This window comes from Palaemon carinicauda, chromosome 6 (genome assembly GCF_036898095.1).
Source record: "Palaemon carinicauda isolate YSFRI2023 chromosome 6, ASM3689809v2, whole genome shotgun sequence".
Classification (NCBI taxonomy): Eukaryota; Metazoa; Arthropoda; class Malacostraca; order Decapoda; family Palaemonidae; genus Palaemon; species Palaemon carinicauda.
The window spans coordinates 115,742,544-115,762,490 of record NC_090730.1 but is presented as its reverse complement, the minus strand read 5'-3'; the positions used below and the strand labels follow the sequence as shown (position 1 = coordinate 115,762,490).

The following is a 19,947-nucleotide window of genomic DNA, read 5'->3' as shown; positions in this document are numbered from 1 at the left end:
AAAATCCTTGCGCAGCATTGCTGTCTTACAGAGACAAGCAATGGACTCACAGCTGTGTGAAGCACCACACAAAAAGAGCCATAACCAACCATTTAATTCAGTAGGAAAATAATAATTAGCAAATAATTACTATGCCATTAACAGTAATGGTAGTAATGCATTATGTAATAGTAATAAATATATCATGCTCTGCACAATTTAATATTCCCTAAAATACATTTTGAATGTTATCAAATATTAAGATACTCAATGAGGAAGGTAATTATATCTTTTATGCCATTGGGTCAACCAGCAAAATGAGCTGCTAGAAGACACAATGAGACTTCTGTTCATTGTTACTCAGCTTTTGTGACGAAAAAGTTTGTACCAATATATGTATATGATTGAATTTTATGAAGTAGTTTTAGTATTCCTTGCAATATAGATCATAATTTCTTAATTGTAGATAATTTCTTAAATGCATAAAATTATTAATGCCTTTAAGAATTCAAGAACAAGAAAGGAATTTTTGTGGGGTAGCTCACTCTCTCTCTGTGCCCATTCTATCTAAAGACATTCTCAAAAAGGACTATATGGCCATTCAGGTTTTAGTTGTTATTCTTCAGTAGCACCATGGGAGGCATCAGTAAAACCGTGTTTCTTGTACAAAGAAATTTTGAATCTTTTCAATGATTCATACTTATATTTCCCTGGAAAGGGTAGAATTTATATCCTGTTTGGTGTTTGTGGGCATATATCCTTGTCTGTAATTGAAGTAGAAGAATAGATAGTATGAATATAAAGAGAGCATTTTAAGTGGTTTTGAATTGTCATAATCTTTGTAGCTTGTTTGTAAGTACAGTAGTTGATTTGATGCTGCATATACAAACAAAATAAAAGTTTTCTGAAGATTTTTTTTTTTATATTTCTGCTAAGGTTTTTATATAGCATATCACTATCTTTTTTTAAGATATGAGAAATATTAATAAGTAAGGTTTATTGAAGTACTAACTTGTGATATTTCACTGTTATACCTTTAGATGAGAATTCAGATCCTGGAGGACCACCTGATGACCACATCAACTCACGCCTCTCCTCTGAGCAAAGATCTCCTTTACTCCAGAGTGATGAGCGCTTCACGTCCACTGCCAGTTTTAATAAATCTTCCAACATGGCTTCATCATCAACCTCTACTATGAGTACCACCATTAGGAGGATGGAAGACAATTTACAAACTTCTGGGGGTGAGTTTATAGAAAATTGAAGAAAAATTTGTAATATATTACTGAATCAATGTAACTCAATTGAAATAATGTGTATATCCCACTGATGATAAAATTTATCAGGAATCTTTGGTACCTCAAATTTAAGGAGTCAATGTGCTATTTTGTAAAGGAATGAGAAAGAATAGTAATAATGTATTCCTTTACCAATATATGGGTTCCCTCTCTTGATATCAATATAAAATGTTTCATGATGGCCGCGGGGGCATAAAAACAATTAGAATAGCGCCAACGTTATCCCTGCGTGTCGTAAGAGGCGACTAAAAGGGACGGGACGAGCGGGCTGGGAACCCCCTCTCCTGTATAAGAATCCTGTGAGACATCATCAAAGAGATGGAGCTGGGGGGAGAGTGACTGCTCCCCGCACTCTAGTTTTGGGGTGTTTGAATATGCGTGGATGTAGTACGATAGAGCGTAAAAGATGTGAGATTGGAAGTATGTATTAGCCTTGTGTGAGACAAAGATGAAAGGAAAGGGTGCAGTGATGTTTGGTGAAATGTCTGGTAGAGTGTCTGGGATTGAAAGGGGAAGAGCGAGAAAGGGTGTGGCTTTATTGCTGAGTGAATGGATGACAGGTAAAGTAGTGGAATGGAAGGAGATATCATCTAGGTTAATGTGGGTAAGGGTTAGGTTGGGTAGGGAATGCTGGGCGTTTGTCAGTGCGTATGGGCCAGATAGTGAGAAAAGTGAAGAAGAGCGGAATGAGTTCTGGAATGAATTAACTAGGTGTGTAGAAGGACTGGGTAGAAGGAATTATGTAGTTGTCATGGGTGACTTAAATGCTAGAGTGGGCGCTGGAGAGGTAGAAGGTGTCATTGGGAAGTATGGCGTACCAGGTGAAAATGAGAGTGGTGAGAGACTGGTAGATATGTGTGTTGAACAAGAGATGGTAATAAGTGCTAGCTTTTTTAAAAAGAAAGATAAAAATAAGTATACATGGGTAAGAGTGGCAAATGGAAGAGTAGTAGAAAGGGCATTAATGGATTATGTGTTGATAACTAAAAGAATGTTTGGAAGATTGAAAGACGTGCACGTGTTTAGGGGTATGGCTAACGGTATGTCTGATCATTATTTGGTGGAAGGAAAACTAGTTGTAGCAAAAGAGTGGGGGAATAGAGTAGGTGGATGTAAAAGGGAGCTAGTGAGGGTTGAAGAGCTAATAAAACCGGGGGTAAAAAGTAAATATCAGGAAAGGTTGAAAATGGCATATGACGAGGTGAGAGTAAGAGAAACTGGTAATTTAGAGGAGGAGTGGAAGTTAGCAAAAGAAAATTTTGTTGGGATTGCAAGTGATGTATGTGGCAAGAAGGTTGTTGGAGGCAGCATGAGGAAGGGCAGTGAATGGTGGAATGAAGGAGTGAAAGTAAAAGGGGAAGAGAAAAAGAGGGCTTTTGAAGAATGGCTGCAGAGTAATGGTATAGAGAAGTATGAAAAATATAGAGAGAAAAAGGTGGAAGTAAAGCGCAAGGTACGTGAGGTAAAGAGGGCAGCTGACCTGAGGTGGGGTCAGGGACTGGGTCAGTCATATGAAGAGAATAAGAAGTTTTGGAAAGAAGTGAAGAGAGTAAGGAAGGCTGGCACAATAATTGAAGAGACAGTGAAAGATGGAAATGGAAGGTTGTTAAAAGGAGAGGAGGCAAGAAAAAGGTGGGGGGAATATTTTGAAAGTTTGCTGAATGTTGAGGATAATAGGGAGGCAGATATAATTGCTGTTCCAGGTGTTGAGTGATGGGAGATGAGAATGAGAGAGATTACAATAGAGGAAGTGAAGAGAGCACTAGATGAAACGAGAGTAGGAAAAGCATCTGGTATGGATGGTGTGAAAGCTGAGATGTTGAAGGAAGGGGGTGTGACTGTACTTGAATGGTTGGTGAGATTGTTTAATATGTGTTTTGTGTTGTCAATGGTACCAGTAGATTGGGTTTGTGCATATATTGTACCACTATATAAGGGTAAGGGAGATGTGCATGAGTGTTGTAATTCAATAGGTATTAGTTTGTTGAGTGTAGTTGGAAAAGTGTATGGTAGAGTATTGATTAATAGGATTAAGGATAAAACAGAGAATGCAATCTTGGAAGTACAGGGTGGTTTTAGAAGAGGTAGGGTTTGTATGAACCAGATTTTTACAATTAGGCAGATATGCGAGAAATATTCAGCAAAAGGTAAGGAGGTGTATGTAGCGTTTATGGATCTGGAGAAAGCATATGATAGAGTTGATAGGGAAGCAATGTGGAATGTGATGAGGTTATATGGAGTTGGTGGAAGGTTGTTGCAAGCAGTGAAAAGTTTCTACAAAGGTAGTAAAGCATGTGTTAGAATAGGAAATGAAGTGAGCGATTGGTTTCCGGTGAGAGTGGGGCTGAGACAGGGATGTGTAATTTCGCCGTGGTTGTTTAACTTGTATGTTGATGGAGTGGTGAGAGAGGTGAATGCTCGAGTGCTTGGACGAGGATTAAAACTGGTAGGCGAGAATGATCATGAATGGGAGGTAAATCAGTTGTTGTTTGCGGATGATACTGTACTGGTAGCAGACACAGAAGAGAAGCTTGACCGACTAGTGACAGAATTTGGAAGGGTGTGTGAGAGAAGGAAGTTGAGAGTTAATATGGGTAAGAGTAAGGTTATGAGATGTACGAGAAGGGAAGGTGGTGCAAGGTTGAATGTCATGTTGAATGGAGAGTTACTTGAGGAGGTGGATCAGTTTAAGTACTTGGGGTCTGTTGTTGCAGCAAATGGTGGAGTGGAAGCAGGTGTACGTCAGAGAGTGAATGAAGGTTGCAAAGTGTTGGGGGCAGTTAAGGGAGTAGTAAAAAATAGAGGGTTGGGCATGAATATAAAGAGAGTTCTATATGAGAAAGTGATTGTACCAACTGTGATGTATGGATCGGGGTTGTGGGGAATGAAAGTGATGGAGAGACAGAAATTGAATGTGTTTGAGATGAAGTGTCTAAGGAGTATGGCTGGTGTATCTCGAGTAGATAGGGTTAGGAACGAAGTAGTGAGGGTGAGAACGGGTGTAAGAAATGAGTTAGTGGCTAGAGTGGATATGAATGTGTTGAGGTGGTTTGGCCATGTTGAGACAATGGAAAATGGCTGTCTGCTAAAGAAGGTGATGAATGCAAGAGTTGATGGGAGAGGTACAAGAGGAAGGCCAAGGTTTGGGTGGATGGATGGAGTGAAGAAAGCTCTGGGTGATAGGAGGATAGATGTGAGAGAGGCAAGAGAGCGTGCTAGAAATGGGAATGAATGGCGAGCGATTGTGACGCAGTTCCGGTAGGCCCTGCTGCTTCCTCTGGTGCCTTAGTTGATCGGAGGTAGCCGCAGTAGGAGATTCAGCATTATGAAGCTTCATCTGTGGTGGATAATGTGGGAGGTTGGGCTGTGGCACCCTACCAGTAGCAGCTGAACTCGGCTGAGTCCCTGGTTAGGCTGGAGGAACGTAGAGAGTAGAGGTCCCCTTCTTTGTTTTTGTTTTGTTTCATTGTTGATGTCGGCTACCCCCAAAATTGGGGGAAGTGCCTTTGGTATATGTATGTATGATGATTACTGATTTTATTTTGTATCCCTAGAAGAATTCAGCATCGTTTAGCGCTTTTCATTTTCTTAGATTAGGGATAGGCAGTATTGTTACCATTTTAGGCATGGCTTGGCATATGTTCTGTCTTTAACAGATGTGAATGATAAGTATCCTATCATATAAGTAATTTACACCTATTGCCATACTTTTAAATCAGTTTATTTTTCTATATGGTATGCAGTAAGTATACTTTCATATTTTTTATTGTGGGACATGCCAAAATTTAAGCACATTCAAGATACTATTTCTACTATTTTGAACCATAAAGTTAAATTAAATTCACTAATCTTGAAACTTCTTAGTTTAATGATCCATAATTATTATCTTTTGACACAGCAAGTCAAGTAATCACCTGAAGTAACAAACCTATTGTTTCCATTCATTTTTCCTTCAGAAACAAAACAGAAGTTGGCATTTCTGTCATGATATCCCTTGTATCCAATAGAAGATAAGTGGAGTATCTGAAAGGTCAAATTCCTAGTTAACCTTTGACCGGGACTTTGATCTCAATCTGCACATCATGCAAAATACAATGTCTCTATTTCTCATATTTTTCAAAGGTTATGGCCAATGATAAATTACTATTTGAAATTTGTCAATCAAGTGATTTTGTTTTCACTCTACATATCAACTTTTTTTTTTTATTTGAATTTACATACCCAATAAAAACTCTCTTATCTCATAGAGTTCAAGAGTTGTGGTCATGGTTAAAATCTTATTTCATCCTTGACCTCTAAGTATAACCTTGACTATGATCCTTTTATTTACCACTTAAAAGAAATTTTGGATCTCATTGAATAATTTTCTACCAAATATAGCATGATGGTTTAATCTATTTTTAAAAAATTTACCAAGTGATGACATCCTATGTACTTGAAGCAAAGTTTCCCTTATTCTTCAAATGGGATTTTACTAAGATACAATTTTCTTTGCACCAGCAAGCCGCCATGTAACCTCCAGAATTGTCAACCCAGTGAGTAATATATCAGTGGAATCGCCAGAAGAAAAGAGGGGAGGCGTGAGAAGTGGAATTGTGAAGACTGAATATAGCATTCATGGTTCTAAGAGTGATCTGAGAAGTGATCATGGACTTACATCGAGTGAGGAACATCATCATTATAACACTAAAGATCATTCACAGAAGCTAGAATCTACAACATGTGAGAATCAACTTATTAGATACTGTCTTTAATTAATTTTATGTTCTTTTGTTTGGTTGGGTTTTACTGCAGTTGTTATTGTTTTGTTGTTAAAATAGATATATAAACTGCATATATATATATATATATATATATATATATATATATATATATATATATATATATATAGATAGATAGATAGATAGATAGATAGATAGACAGAGAGACATTATAAATATACTATATATATATATATGCATATATATATATATATATATATATATATATATATATATATATATATATATATATATATATATATATGCATATGAAAATATGGAGTGAATCTTTGACGTCTTCAAGAGGATTGGTTTATTGTGAAAGACTTTTACAATATACGGAAAGTGTTGCATACATGCAGATATTTGTTGAACAATGCATAAAAAAAAAATGCTACCCACAAGAACCCAAGCTCGTAGGTGCCTTCATAGGCTGTGCTTATATCCTGTTAACCAGGTTGGGTGCTTGAAGAGGCATTTCAGATGCCAGATGTTTTATAGCTCTTCTGATATAAAAAGCAGTTAACTATAGGAAGTCTTAACATCTGAAATACCCCTTCAAGCACCCCTCCTGGCTAATGGGATATAAGCTCCACCCATGAAAGCACCCGAGAGCTTAGGTTCTTGCAGGTAGCATGTTTCTGTGATGCATTGTCTTGCAAATATCGGTATGTAAGTTCGTACTCTCATTGTCCCATATATAATTTAATATAAAAATATATCAATAAATTAGTCCTCTTGAAGAAGTCAAAGATCAAACTAATCAGGATACACACTACATTTCCATTTTCTTCATGTCTTTTTTTGCATATATATATATATATATATATATATATATATATATATATATATATATATATATACATATATATATATATATATATATATATATATATATATATATATATATATGTGTGTGTGTGTGTGTATATATATATATATATATATATATATATATATATATATATATATATATATATATATATACACGCACACTTACTTATATATATTTAGATATATGATATATATATATACATATATATACAGTATATATAAATAAATATAGAGTATATATATATGTATATATATATATATATATATATATATACAATATATATATATATATATATATATATATATATATATATATATATAAATATATATAATTAGATATACAATATATATATATATATATATATACATACATATATATATATATATATATATATATATATGAATATATATATATAAATATATATATATATATATATATATATATATATAAATATATATATATATATATATATATATATATATATATATATATATATATATATATGATATATATACATATATATATAAATATATATTTCTTTCTGGTCATACTCAGTATACATGCCAAATTATAAATACTAGACTCTGCCCATGCCTTAGAAAGGAAGGAGGGGGAGTAGTCATACCCTGATGAGAGGAGGTGTCCCAAGAGGGAAGGGGAAGGGATTAGGAAAAGTTTAATTTGTTTATGTGCGTGTGTGCATACATATCTTAATTATTTACTTGTCAATTTTGACAGATTACGTACACTATATATATATATATATATATATATATATATATATATATATATATATATATATGTGTGTACATATATATATATATATATATATATATATATATATATATATATATATATATATATATATATATATATATATATATTCAAATAAGCCTTATATATATTTTCTTTTTTTGGATACATTAATGTTTGGATTCTCTTAATGACCTCGGGATCAGAGCCCCATGCGAAATCACACGCTTGTAACCAGCCGGGAGTCGACCCTAGTTCAGTAAACTTGTATAGACACTGACTAAACTACTTGGCCACGAAGAAAGATAAAAGTCAATGACAATTCTTTTGTACTTATACCCGTAGAATTCAGGTATTTTTGTAGTGTACTTGGAGTTGAAATCAACCCATCTTCACCATCGTAGCTAATTGGTAGTTTGTTACTTGGCATTCGATTAATGATAAATTTTGCACATTTAGACATGTTTTTCATATTCAAATAAGCCATATATATTTTATTTTGATACATTAATGTCTGGATTCTCTTAACGACCTCGAGATCAGAGCCCCAGGCGAAATCACACAAAGACAAGAGCTTGTGATCGGCTGAAAGTCGAATCCTGGTCTAGTAAACTTGTAGAGACAGTGACTAAACCACTTGGCCACGAAGAAAGATAAAAGTCAATCACAATTGTTTTGTACTTATACCTGTCGAATTTAGATATTTTTGTACTTAGAATTGAAATCAAACCATCTTCACCATCGTAGCTAATTGGTAGTTTGTTACTTGGCATTCGATTAATGATAAATTTTGCACATTTAGACGTGTTTTTCATATTCAAATAAGTCATATATTTTTTGATACATTAATGTCTGGATTCTCTTAACGACCTCGGGATCAGAGCCCCAGGCGAAATCACACAAACACAAAAGCTTGTGACCGTCCGAGAGTTGAACCCTGGTCCGGCAAACTTGTATAGACAGGTATAAGTACAAAAGAATTGTCATTGACTTTTATCTATCTTCATGGCCAAGTGGTAGTCACTGTCTCTACAAGTTTGCCGGACTAGGTTCGACTCCCGGCCGGTCACAAGCTCTTGTCTTTGTGTGATATCGCCTTGGGCTCTGATCCTGAGGTCGTTAAGAGAATCCAGACATTAATTTATCAAAAAAAGATATATGGTGTAATTGAATATGAAAAACAAGTCTAAATGTGAAAAATTCATCATATATATATATATATATATATATATATATATATATATATATATATATATATATATATATATATATATACCTATATTTATGTATATATATATATGAATATATATATATATACTGTATATATATATATATATATATATATATATATATATATATATATATATATACATATATATATATATACATATATATATATATATATATATATATATATATATATATATATATATATGTATGTATGTATATATATACTTTATATATATGCATATGTATATATATATACATATATATGTATATATATATATATATATATATATATATATATATATTTATATATATATACATATATATATATATATATATATATATATATATATATATATATATATATATATATATATATATATTTATATATATGAATGAAGGAAAAAAGCACCAAATTGATAAAAAGAAGACTTGTATTTGGGCACCACCCAGCATGAGAGAACAGACATCTGCTTTAAAGAAGGAAAATAGAAATACAGTCAGCATTCGATATTCGTGGGCTCTATCTTCACGGATTAGGTCATTCACAATGGAGGGAACCGTATAAGCTATTAAATAAAAAATCATTGCTAGTTATTAGATTACTCATTAGGTAAACCAGAGACATAAAGAAAATTAAGATGTGGTGAATTGTGAAGATTTTAAGCTTATTTTTTTTTGGACAATGTTTTTAAAATTATACAGGAATAATAAGGAAAGTTTTGATCGTAAATCTTAAAAGTAACCTTACAGTATTCTTGGTGACTATTCCCAGAATAACATTGGCATTCATTTTTCTGGATTAATTTATAATTTATAATTAGTTCTGTAATTACAGTAGTTGTGATGATTAATAACAATTTTATCAATAATTGATGCTTTGTAGATCTCAAACAGATTCTAATTCAAGTGAACGTTGTGGCATTAATAACCTGCACCAACGAAGTTGGGAGGAGGTTATACTTTTTGCCTGTTTATTTATGAACAACTTCGTGGCCACAATTTTACTCATTAAGTAATAAAACTTTCAGGGATTAATTGTTTTGTTGAGGCGTGGAAGTCATTCAATTTTGAAAGTCCTAGGTCAAAGGTCAAGCTTGAGCAAAAGGTTAACCGGATTAATCTTAACCTTAGCCCCTAGTTTGCATATGGTTTTACACAGACTTCAAATATACCTATGGTCTAAATTGATACTGAGAAAGATAAGCTGGTTTTCAGAAATAAGCTGCCATGGGGAATGTCTGCATTCCCAGAGGGCTTTTCCAGTTATGTAATGTAAATGGTCTATCATTACTTTTCAGTTATTGAATAATGTTCTACTAACTGCAGCATAATCGTTTAATCTATTTTCTTTTAAATTTCACCAAGTGATGACATCTTATGTACTTGAAGCAAAGTTTCCCTTATTCTTCAAAAGGGATTTTACTAAAGTAGAATTTTCTCTGCACCAGCAAGCCGCCATGTAACCTCCAGAATTGTCAACCCAGTGAGTAATATATCAGTGGAATCACCAGAAGAAAAGAGGGGAGGCGTGAGAAGTGGAATTGTGAAGACTGAATATAGCATTCATGGTTCCAAGAGTGATCTGAGAAGTGATCATGGACTTACATCGAGTGAGGAACATCATCATTATAACACTAAAGATTATTCACAGAAGCTAGAATCTACAACATGTGAGAATCAACTTATTAGATACTGTCTTAAATTAATTTTATGTTCTTTTGTCTGGTTGGGTTTTACTGCAGTTGTTATTGTTTTGTTGTTAAAATAGATATACAAACTGCATATATATATATATATATATATATATATATATATATATATATATATATATATATATATATATATACTTATATTTACATATATATCTATATATACATAATATATATATATATATATATATATATATATATATATATATATATATATATATATATATATATATATATATATATATATATATATATATAAATGCATATGAAAATATAGGGTGAATCTTTCATGTCTTCAAGAGGACTGGTTTATTGTGAAAGACTTTTACAATATACAGTAAGTGTTGCATACATGCAGATATTTGTTGAACAATGCATAAAAAAAAAATGCTACCCACAAGAACCCAAGCTCGCAGGTGCCTTCATAGGCTGTGCTTATATCCTGTTAACCAGGTTGGGTGCTTGAAGAGGCATTTCAGATGCCAGGTGTTTTATAGCTCTTCTGATATAAAAAGCAGTTAACTATAGGAAGTCTTAACATCTGAAATACCCCTTCAAGCACCCCTCCTGGCTAATGGGATATAAGCTCCACCCATGAAAGCACCCGAGAGCTTAGGTTCTTGCAGGTAGCATGTTTTTGTGATGCATTGTCTTGCAAATATCGGTATGTAAGTTTGTACTCTCATTGTCCCATATATAATTTAATATAAAAATATATCAATAAATTAGTCCTCTTGAAGAAGTCAAAGATCAAACTAATCAGGATACACACTACATTTCCATTTTCTTCATGTCTTTTATATATATATATATATATATATATATATATATATATATATATATATATATACATGTATAATATATACAGTATATAGGCCTATATATATATATATATATATATATATATATATATATATATATACATGTATAATATATACAGTATATAGGCCTATATATATATATATATATATATATATACATATATATATATATATATATATATATATATATATATATATATATATACATACACATATACATATATATATATATATATATATATATATATATATATATATGTATATATACATATATATAAATATATATTTCTTTCTGGTCATACTCAATATACTTGCCAAATGATAATTACTCGACTCTCCCCTTGCCTTGGAAAGGAAGGAGAGGGAGTAGTCATATTTGATGAGAGGGGGTATCCCAAGAGGGAAGGGGAAGGAGTTAGGAAAAGTTTAATTTGTATGTGTGCGTGTTTGCATATATATCTTTATTATTTACCCGTCAGTTTTGACAGGTTACGTACACTATATATATATATATATATATATATATATATATATATATATATATATATATATATATATATATATATATATATATATATATATACATATATATATATATATATATATATATATATATATATATATATATATATATATTGTTATGAACTTTAAATCACTATTTGCAGCAAAAGAAACATGTTCTTTTCCTTTTTATGATCAGTGCCACAAAGGTTAGAATCTAAAGCCAAGGGGCAAGATCTCCAAACAGTGAAAACCACATTGACAACAATCAAAGAGGATAACAAAAATTACTTATCAAAACTTGAACATTTATTATCAGCAAAGAAATAATAAGTTAAACCCACAAATATATATAAAAAAAAAAACTGATTACGGTGTACAAAAAAAAAGTTCACCTAAAATAAATACTCATTCATACGATAGAACAAGAGACAGTAATTAGGAGGGGGAAGGAAAACAACCTATTTCTAGAACGCCCTGAAAATTTTCAAGAGGAAGAAAATAAAAGGGGGAAAGAACCTTAATCCTAGATTATACAATTCAAGAAAAATCCTCACATACATAAATACTTAAATTAGTTATCACGGATCAATATTGACCCAACATCAAAGGTGGTTTCACGAAATAAACTCTATGGATGATAGCTCCACCATTCAACGCGACCTGCTGTCGATCCACTGTTCTGGAAATCATGAGGAGGTCTGTAAACGGAGGATACACTGACCCGCCTCAGTAACATCAACAGTAAAATACTCAGTTTATATCTTTACCGGCTATTAAAACAGAATCAAGCATTTTCACGACTCCGAAGGTTCCAAGACGAAGGCAGGACCAGGATGCCCTCCCAAGGGCAGCAGGAATGTCTCGAGGGGTAGAGACTAAAACGGGAGTGTATATCACACTGTCACAGCACATAGGAAGAAAGCCCAATCAGGGTACAGGAGGCATCTCAAAACAAGGCTGCAGCTTCCACAGCAACTTCTGTAATCAGGAGGAGGAACACCATCACTGTCCTCTGCAATACAGTAGAAAAGGGGGCCCTTAAATACAGCAAGGCCTTCAGAATGCAGATATCTCTGTAGTATTTAAAATGTCCTTCAGGAACGTGGTCAGAGAACCTCCATGATAAGGAGCCAAATCCATACTCCCTTTCATCCTCAGCCAAAGGTCCCCACCAAAAGTCGGGCAACGAACATCAAATCCCCAAACAACCAACCTGGTGAATAATTACATGGAAAGAAAAAAAAACAATTCATGGGCGAGGTACCACTTACATAATAACAACCTTCGGTGGGAGCGAGAAAAACCTTAACCAGTCTTTTCTTATATTCATTTTGTGGCATAACAAAAATATAATGAAAGCAACTTAATGAAATTTACTTTACAGGCCACGAATAAAATTAAGCAAATTATTACATATATATATATATATATATATATATATATATATATATATATATATATATATATATATCTATATATATATATATATATATATATATAGATATATATATATATATATATATATATATATATATATATATATATATATATATATATATTCAAATAAGCCATATATATTTTTTTGATACGTTAATGTCTGGATTCTCTTAACGACCTCAGGATCAGAGCCCCAGGTGAAATCACAAAAAGACAAGAGCTTGTAACCTGCCGGGAGTCGAACCCTGGTCCGGTAAATTTGTGTAGACAGTGACTAAACCACTTGGCCATGCAGAAAGATAAAAGTCAATGACATTTCTTTTGTACTTATACCTGTCGAATTCAGGTATTTTTGTACTTAGAATTGAAATCAACCCATCTTCACCAACGTAGCTAATTGGTCGTTTGTTACTTGGTAATCGATCAATGATAAATTTTGTACATTTAGCACACACACATTATATATATATATATATATATATATATATATATATATATATATATATATATATATATATATATATATATATATATATATATACTGTATATATATATATATATATATATATATATATATATATATATATATATATATTTATATTTATATGTATATAGATATATATATATATATATATATATATATATATATATATATATATATATTTATATATATATATATATATATATATATATATATATAAATATATATATATATATATATATATATATATATATATATATATATATGAATAAAGAAAAAAAGCACCAAATTGATATAAAGAAGACTTGTATCTGGGCACCACCCAACCATGAGAGAACAGACATCTGCTTTAAAGAAGGAAAATAGAAATACAGTCAGCATTCGATATTCGTGGGCTCTATCTTCATTGATTAGGTCATTCACAATAGAGGGAACCGTATAAGCTATTAAATAAAAAATCACTGCTAGTTACTAGATTACTCATTAGGTAAACCAGAGTCATAAAAAGTATTAAGATCTGGTGAATTGTGAAGACTCTAAGCTTATTTTATTTGGAATTTTTTTTTTTTAAAGTAATTATACAGGAATAATAAGGAAAGTTTTCATCGTAAATCTTAAAGAGTAACCTTACCATATACTTGGTGACTATTCCCAGGATAACATTGGCCTTCATTTTTCTGGAGTAATTTATAATTTATAAGTTCTGTAATTACTGTAGTTTTGAAGATTGATGACAATTTTATCAATAATTAATGTTTTTTAGATCTCAAACAGATTCTAATTCAAGTGAACATTGTGGCATTAATAACCTGCACCAACGAAGTTGGGAAGAGGTTATACTTTTTGCCTGTTTGTTTATGAACAACTTCGTGGCCACAATTTTATTCATTAAGTAATAAAACTTTCAGGGATTAATTGTTTTGTTGAGGCGTGGAAGTCATTCAATTTTGAAAGTCCTAGGTCAAAGGTCAAGCTTGAGCAAAAGGTTAACCGGATTAATCTTAACCTTAACCCCTAGTTTGCATATGGTTTTACACAGACTTCAAATATGCCTACGGTCTAAATTGATAATGAGAAAGATAAGCTGGTTTTCAGAAATAAGCTGCCATGGCGAAGGTCTGCATTCTCAGAGGGCTTTTCTAGTTATGTAATGTAAATGATCTACCATTACTTTTCAATTATTGAATAATGCTCTACTAACTGCAGCATAATCGTTTAATCTATTTTTTTTTTAATTTGACCAAGTGATGACATCTTATGCACTTGAAGCAAAGTTTCCCTTATTCTTCAAATGGGATTTTACTAAGATAGAATTTTCTCTGCACCAGCAAGCCGCCATGTAACCTCCAGAATTGTCAACCCAGTGAGTAATATATCAGTGGAATCGCCAGAAGAAAAGAGGGGAGGCGTGAGAAGTGGAATTGTGAAGACTGAATATAGCATTCATGGTTCTAAGAGTGATCTGAGAAGTGATCATGGACTTACATCGAGTGAGGAACATCATCATTATAACACTAAAGATCATTCACAGAAGCTAGAATCTACAACATGTGAGAACCACTTTACTATACACTGTACTGTACTAGAAGTATTTTATGGTCTTATGTTTGTTTGTTCTTTTATTTTTTTTCTCTTAGGTTACATAATCCTAAATATCAGATGAAATCCTGTGACGATGAGTAATTTTAAGCCCTTTTTTATGATATTGTATTATAAGCTATGATTTTTAACAAAATTTTAGGAGTACAGTTTCCAGAATAGCTTATCCGTCCTTTACAGATCTCAGTTCCAGCACAACTTCAGTAGATGTAACTGATGCTGTGTCACATAGACTACAAGGTGCTTCCCATCACCAACATTCTCATCATTTACCCCGACATTCACCTCAGCCTCAAATTGATGCTTCGCGGGTTTCTGTTAGTGGACCTGGTGTCAGACTTGTATCTGTAAGCTCTCAGGCTGAGTTCACAGTTAGTATGCCTCCACCACTGCGACAAGAAGAAGTTAATGTCCGTATTACAGGTGAGAGGCTGAATAGCATTAGCACCCTGTTTGTTTCTCCCATGAACTGGTTCAGAATATGTTTTTGCATTCTAAATTACTTTCTTACCATTTCTGTTGGTTTATATATCTTTGGAATATAGTTTTCCTTTATTTTTTCCTATTTGGTTAAAGCACTCATAATAAAACAAGGAATAAGGTTTTTGAGCATGATTCACTTGGTTTTGTTATTGATTGCACTTTTCCATTTATAAGTATAAAATTTATGTTCACCAAAAATAACCTTCACCTTACTACCCTTAATCTTCACTCATCACTCAGATATCGAATACCTCTGGCACATCCCATGACCTGACCTGGACTGACTCACTGACTCCGTATCTTCACATGTCATCAGATGACCTATTGATTACTGTATACAATATACGCATAAAGGGACAGTTATCTACATAGTGTATATCAATATAGAAAATGAATACTTCGGGAATAGACTAGATTATATAATGACCAGTTGACATTTTTTATTTTTTATTTTTTATTGTGCTTTCATGTTTGTTTGATGGATATTCTGTGAATGTCTTTCATGGCCAATTAATTTGCTATGCTTAATAACTAGATCACCAAAGCAGAAATATTTTGGTAAGTGGAGACCCTACAGTTTTAGGTTTGGTTTTAATTGTAGATGCAAGGTTGAATCTTAGATTTTTAGGGGATAGAATGTAGAAATTAGAACACCTGTTTCGAAGTTAATCTTGTTATACTAACCACTGTTTCTCAGACTTGTGTGAAGGATTCATAATATTTTAGAGCTTTGGATAAACAACGAGTCTATTGTGCGGCTTTCAAATACTTACACACATTAATGAATGTAAGATTTAAATGTAACTACTTGGAACAGAATAATGCACTTGCTTGTGAAGGATCTGCAAAACATATTTTTTTCGTTATCAAACTAACCATGCACCGTTTGCTCTCAGTTAATTTTACCATATTAGGTTCCTGTAATTGCGTAGCACATCTGCCCTTTATGTTATCACTTTATTGCTATTAAAATGGAATCTCAACCTTGAATGTGTTTCATTTGTTTTTTTTTAATTACATACTTAGTAATTAATTGCATGATGCGGTATCAAAAGGGATTTGGTGTCTGAAATTTTATGAAATCAGCTGTTTATCCATAGAACTAGTTTCCATCTGAAATTTGAGGTAATTTATACGCTTTTGTTAAATACTTTTTCTTCAAATTATGTACCACAAGTAATGTTTAAAACTCAAAATCCTTTTATTTTAGGAATACTGTAATATATGTCAGATATATTAAAACCCATAACTTATTATTATTTTTGTCTGAAAATTCAGTATGATTTCCATTTTTCTGTAAGATTTTATCTTTAATTCAAATTATTATATCATTACAACTTTCCTGAAAAAATATAATTTTAAATGGTTTTTGTCCAGGTCCTGGTAAGCGCCTGGTACCAGTTGAGACCCAAGGTACATCGGAAGGGGACGTTATGGCTGCATTTACTCCTCTACAAGTGGGTGAATATATTGTCGATGTCAGAGTCGGTGATTCTCGAGTACCAGGGAGCCCATTTAGGTAAGCCTTAGGCATTCACACTGTATCCATAGTTGTAAGATGTTACTTCATATTTATACAGGATTTCCATTGTATTTTTTCACTAAGCCTTTCTGTCACATTCTTTATATTTACCACTTTTGGAATTGCAACAAATGTAACTGGCAACTGCTCAGTGATAGTTATTTTTGCATTTATTGTTTGCTCTGCTTTTGTTTAACATATTGAAATTCTCTTCATTGGAGATGTTCTTTACTAAGTTGAGTTAGTAACAATATTGATAGAATTTTGACTACCTGAATGATTTGTGCTTTCAATGATATTTTCAAGTTAGTGACTGCATTTTATGTATACCTGGCTTGTAAGATATTCTAAAATATTTTGGGGATTCTTATAAGCATATTTACCTGTTTACTAGATTAAATTCTTATTGATCTACTATGTGGTTACTTTGATAATTGTTTAATGAAACACACGAAGGCTGTTACAATAGCTTATTATTTTTTTAAGTATTATGTAATTTAGACTAGTTATCTTGATGTACATTCAGTTATCTTCCTTTGAGTAATTATTTGTGCACATCATGTATTTTGAAGACTAAAGTTTAAAAAATTAACTAAAAAAATTTTAAGAAACATTAAGTCATTAGCTTAAAGGTAGGCACCTGCTAAAGAGACTCACTGAAACACTTGAGATAATCCCCAGACTGATGCCTTTTATTGGATCCAATACTTTTAAAGGTCGTCATTCCAGATTCACAGTATTAACATTAAAGAGTTTCAGTGTAATTCTCCCGTATCTTTTCAGCCTATCCCTTTCATAGTGCCTGATTAGTTTCTAAGCATTGCTGTAGTTAGTATCATAATAGTGCTGTATGTTAGGGAATAGATACTTAAAAGTATAAGCTATGTTCTTTGGGCTAGGCATTATAAAAATTTACAGAATTTTAATAATACAGTTTGTTATTTCTATATTCACGTGATGTTCATATACCTGCCTCCCCTGTTGATGTCAAGGGAATTTTTTGGACTTTGAAACTGAAGAAGATGATATGGCATGTGCAACATGGTATTATCGCTATTAGTCTATTGGAAGGAAAGAAAACGGGTCATGATTAAAATTTTAAAGGGTAAGGTTCTGGAGACAAAAGAAATATGAACATCAGGTGAACATTTGTGTAATCATTTTTTATCAATATTCTGTTTTTCTGTTGAGAGATTGTTTAAGAAAACTCACTACAGTACAGAGAAGGACCTTCTATTATTTGAATACATCTGAAAAAGACTAATTTTTTTGCATGATATGATATTTGGAAGATCATAGCCTTCGAAGCATTCCTAGAATCTATAGAGGTATCTACAGCATCATTATTTCATGGGTTAACGGGTTTCTACTATAGCTGTTTGTTTGTGTTCTGTTACTAATTATTTCAGTTCCCATTCTTATCTCCTCTTCTTGCTGATTGAAAACCTGATATCTATGGCATTATACAGCACTTTAGTAATTTTCTTTAATATTTTGAGATCTTGATTAAAAACTTATGCACAGTTGGTAATAGATACTGATTGAAAAAAGTCAGTAATGTCCTTTCCATTTTTGTATGATTCAATAGCCTACCAGAGAAGACTGAATTTATGCTCATTGGTTTAAGTATCCATGGGACCTCTTCTTTTGAAGATTAAAATGCAAATAATTCCCCCCCCCCCCCAAAAAAAAAAAAATTACTCCAGTCACGTAGGAAAATTCTTTAAATAACCTTAAAGGTCAGTCAGTTTACTTCCCTTTTTGGGTATTTGAAATGTCCATGCAAGAAATATTAATCATCAGAGTACATCTCTAGATCCAAGTTCATACCCACTGTTAGATGACTGGCACACTACTGTATAGCAAATTGAAATTTTTTCATGGTCAAATTCTCATTTATCTAACTTTACCTTTCAGATGTTATGTGTATAATGCTCAAGAGATCCAGGTTGGTGCCATTCCAAATGGCATTGTTGGAAGACCTGTTGAATTTGAGAGTAAGTATACATAAGCAATTCTTTAATTTAAGATATGCACAGAAGCCGACTGTTATTTGTCATTTAATGCTCTTATGTAAAGAACATATATGTTGAGTGTAATGATATGACACTGTATTTTTCTGCTTTTAACAGTTGATGGTTCATCAGCTGGTTCAGGTAACTTGGAAATTTTAGTAAATGGAGGCCATGTGACATCTTACGTGAGAAACTTGGGTCAGCAGAGATTCTTAGCATCTTTTGTCCCACATTCAGCCATACGTCATACAGTTGAAATGCGATTCAACGGAGAGAAGGTTCCTGGTGAGTGTTGACATATTTACTTATATCTTTAAGAAAATATATGTTTGGCATTTCAATTAGCTTTTAGAAGTTCCTTTGCATAGCGTTTTTGTTGAATTAGATTTATTGTATGAGGTAAATGGAGTTTTGGTTATTAATATGTATGAGTGGTGTGCTTCTTAGATTTAGTTTTGATATGTATTTTTCAGCTGTTTTCCTATTTCTAGAATAATAGAAAAAAATTACTTTGATGCATT

General features: G+C 32.2%; 1 protein-coding gene across 3 annotated transcripts in view; it reads left to right on the top strand.

Annotated features, from left to right (window-relative positions):
- The window catches only part of jbug (filamin-type immunoglobulin domains fbug), a 291,607-nt gene that overhangs the window by 187,857 nt on the left and 83,803 nt on the right, over window positions 1-19,947 (top strand). For all 3 annotated transcript variants that reach the window (XM_068375344.1, XM_068375343.1, XM_068375342.1), the window contains 8 exons: window positions 1,020-1,223; window positions 5,778-5,999; window positions 10,304-10,525; window positions 15,136-15,357; window positions 15,587-15,829; window positions 17,267-17,408; window positions 19,329-19,408; window positions 19,544-19,711. In XM_068375344.1, the coding sequence (XP_068231445.1) occupies window positions 1,020-1,223; window positions 5,778-5,999; window positions 10,304-10,525; window positions 15,136-15,357; window positions 15,587-15,829; window positions 17,267-17,408; window positions 19,329-19,408; window positions 19,544-19,711 (1,503 nt within the window). The remainder of the gene's footprint in view (window positions 1-1,019; window positions 1,224-5,777; window positions 6,000-10,303; window positions 10,526-15,135; window positions 15,358-15,586; window positions 15,830-17,266; window positions 17,409-19,328; window positions 19,409-19,543; window positions 19,712-19,947) is intronic.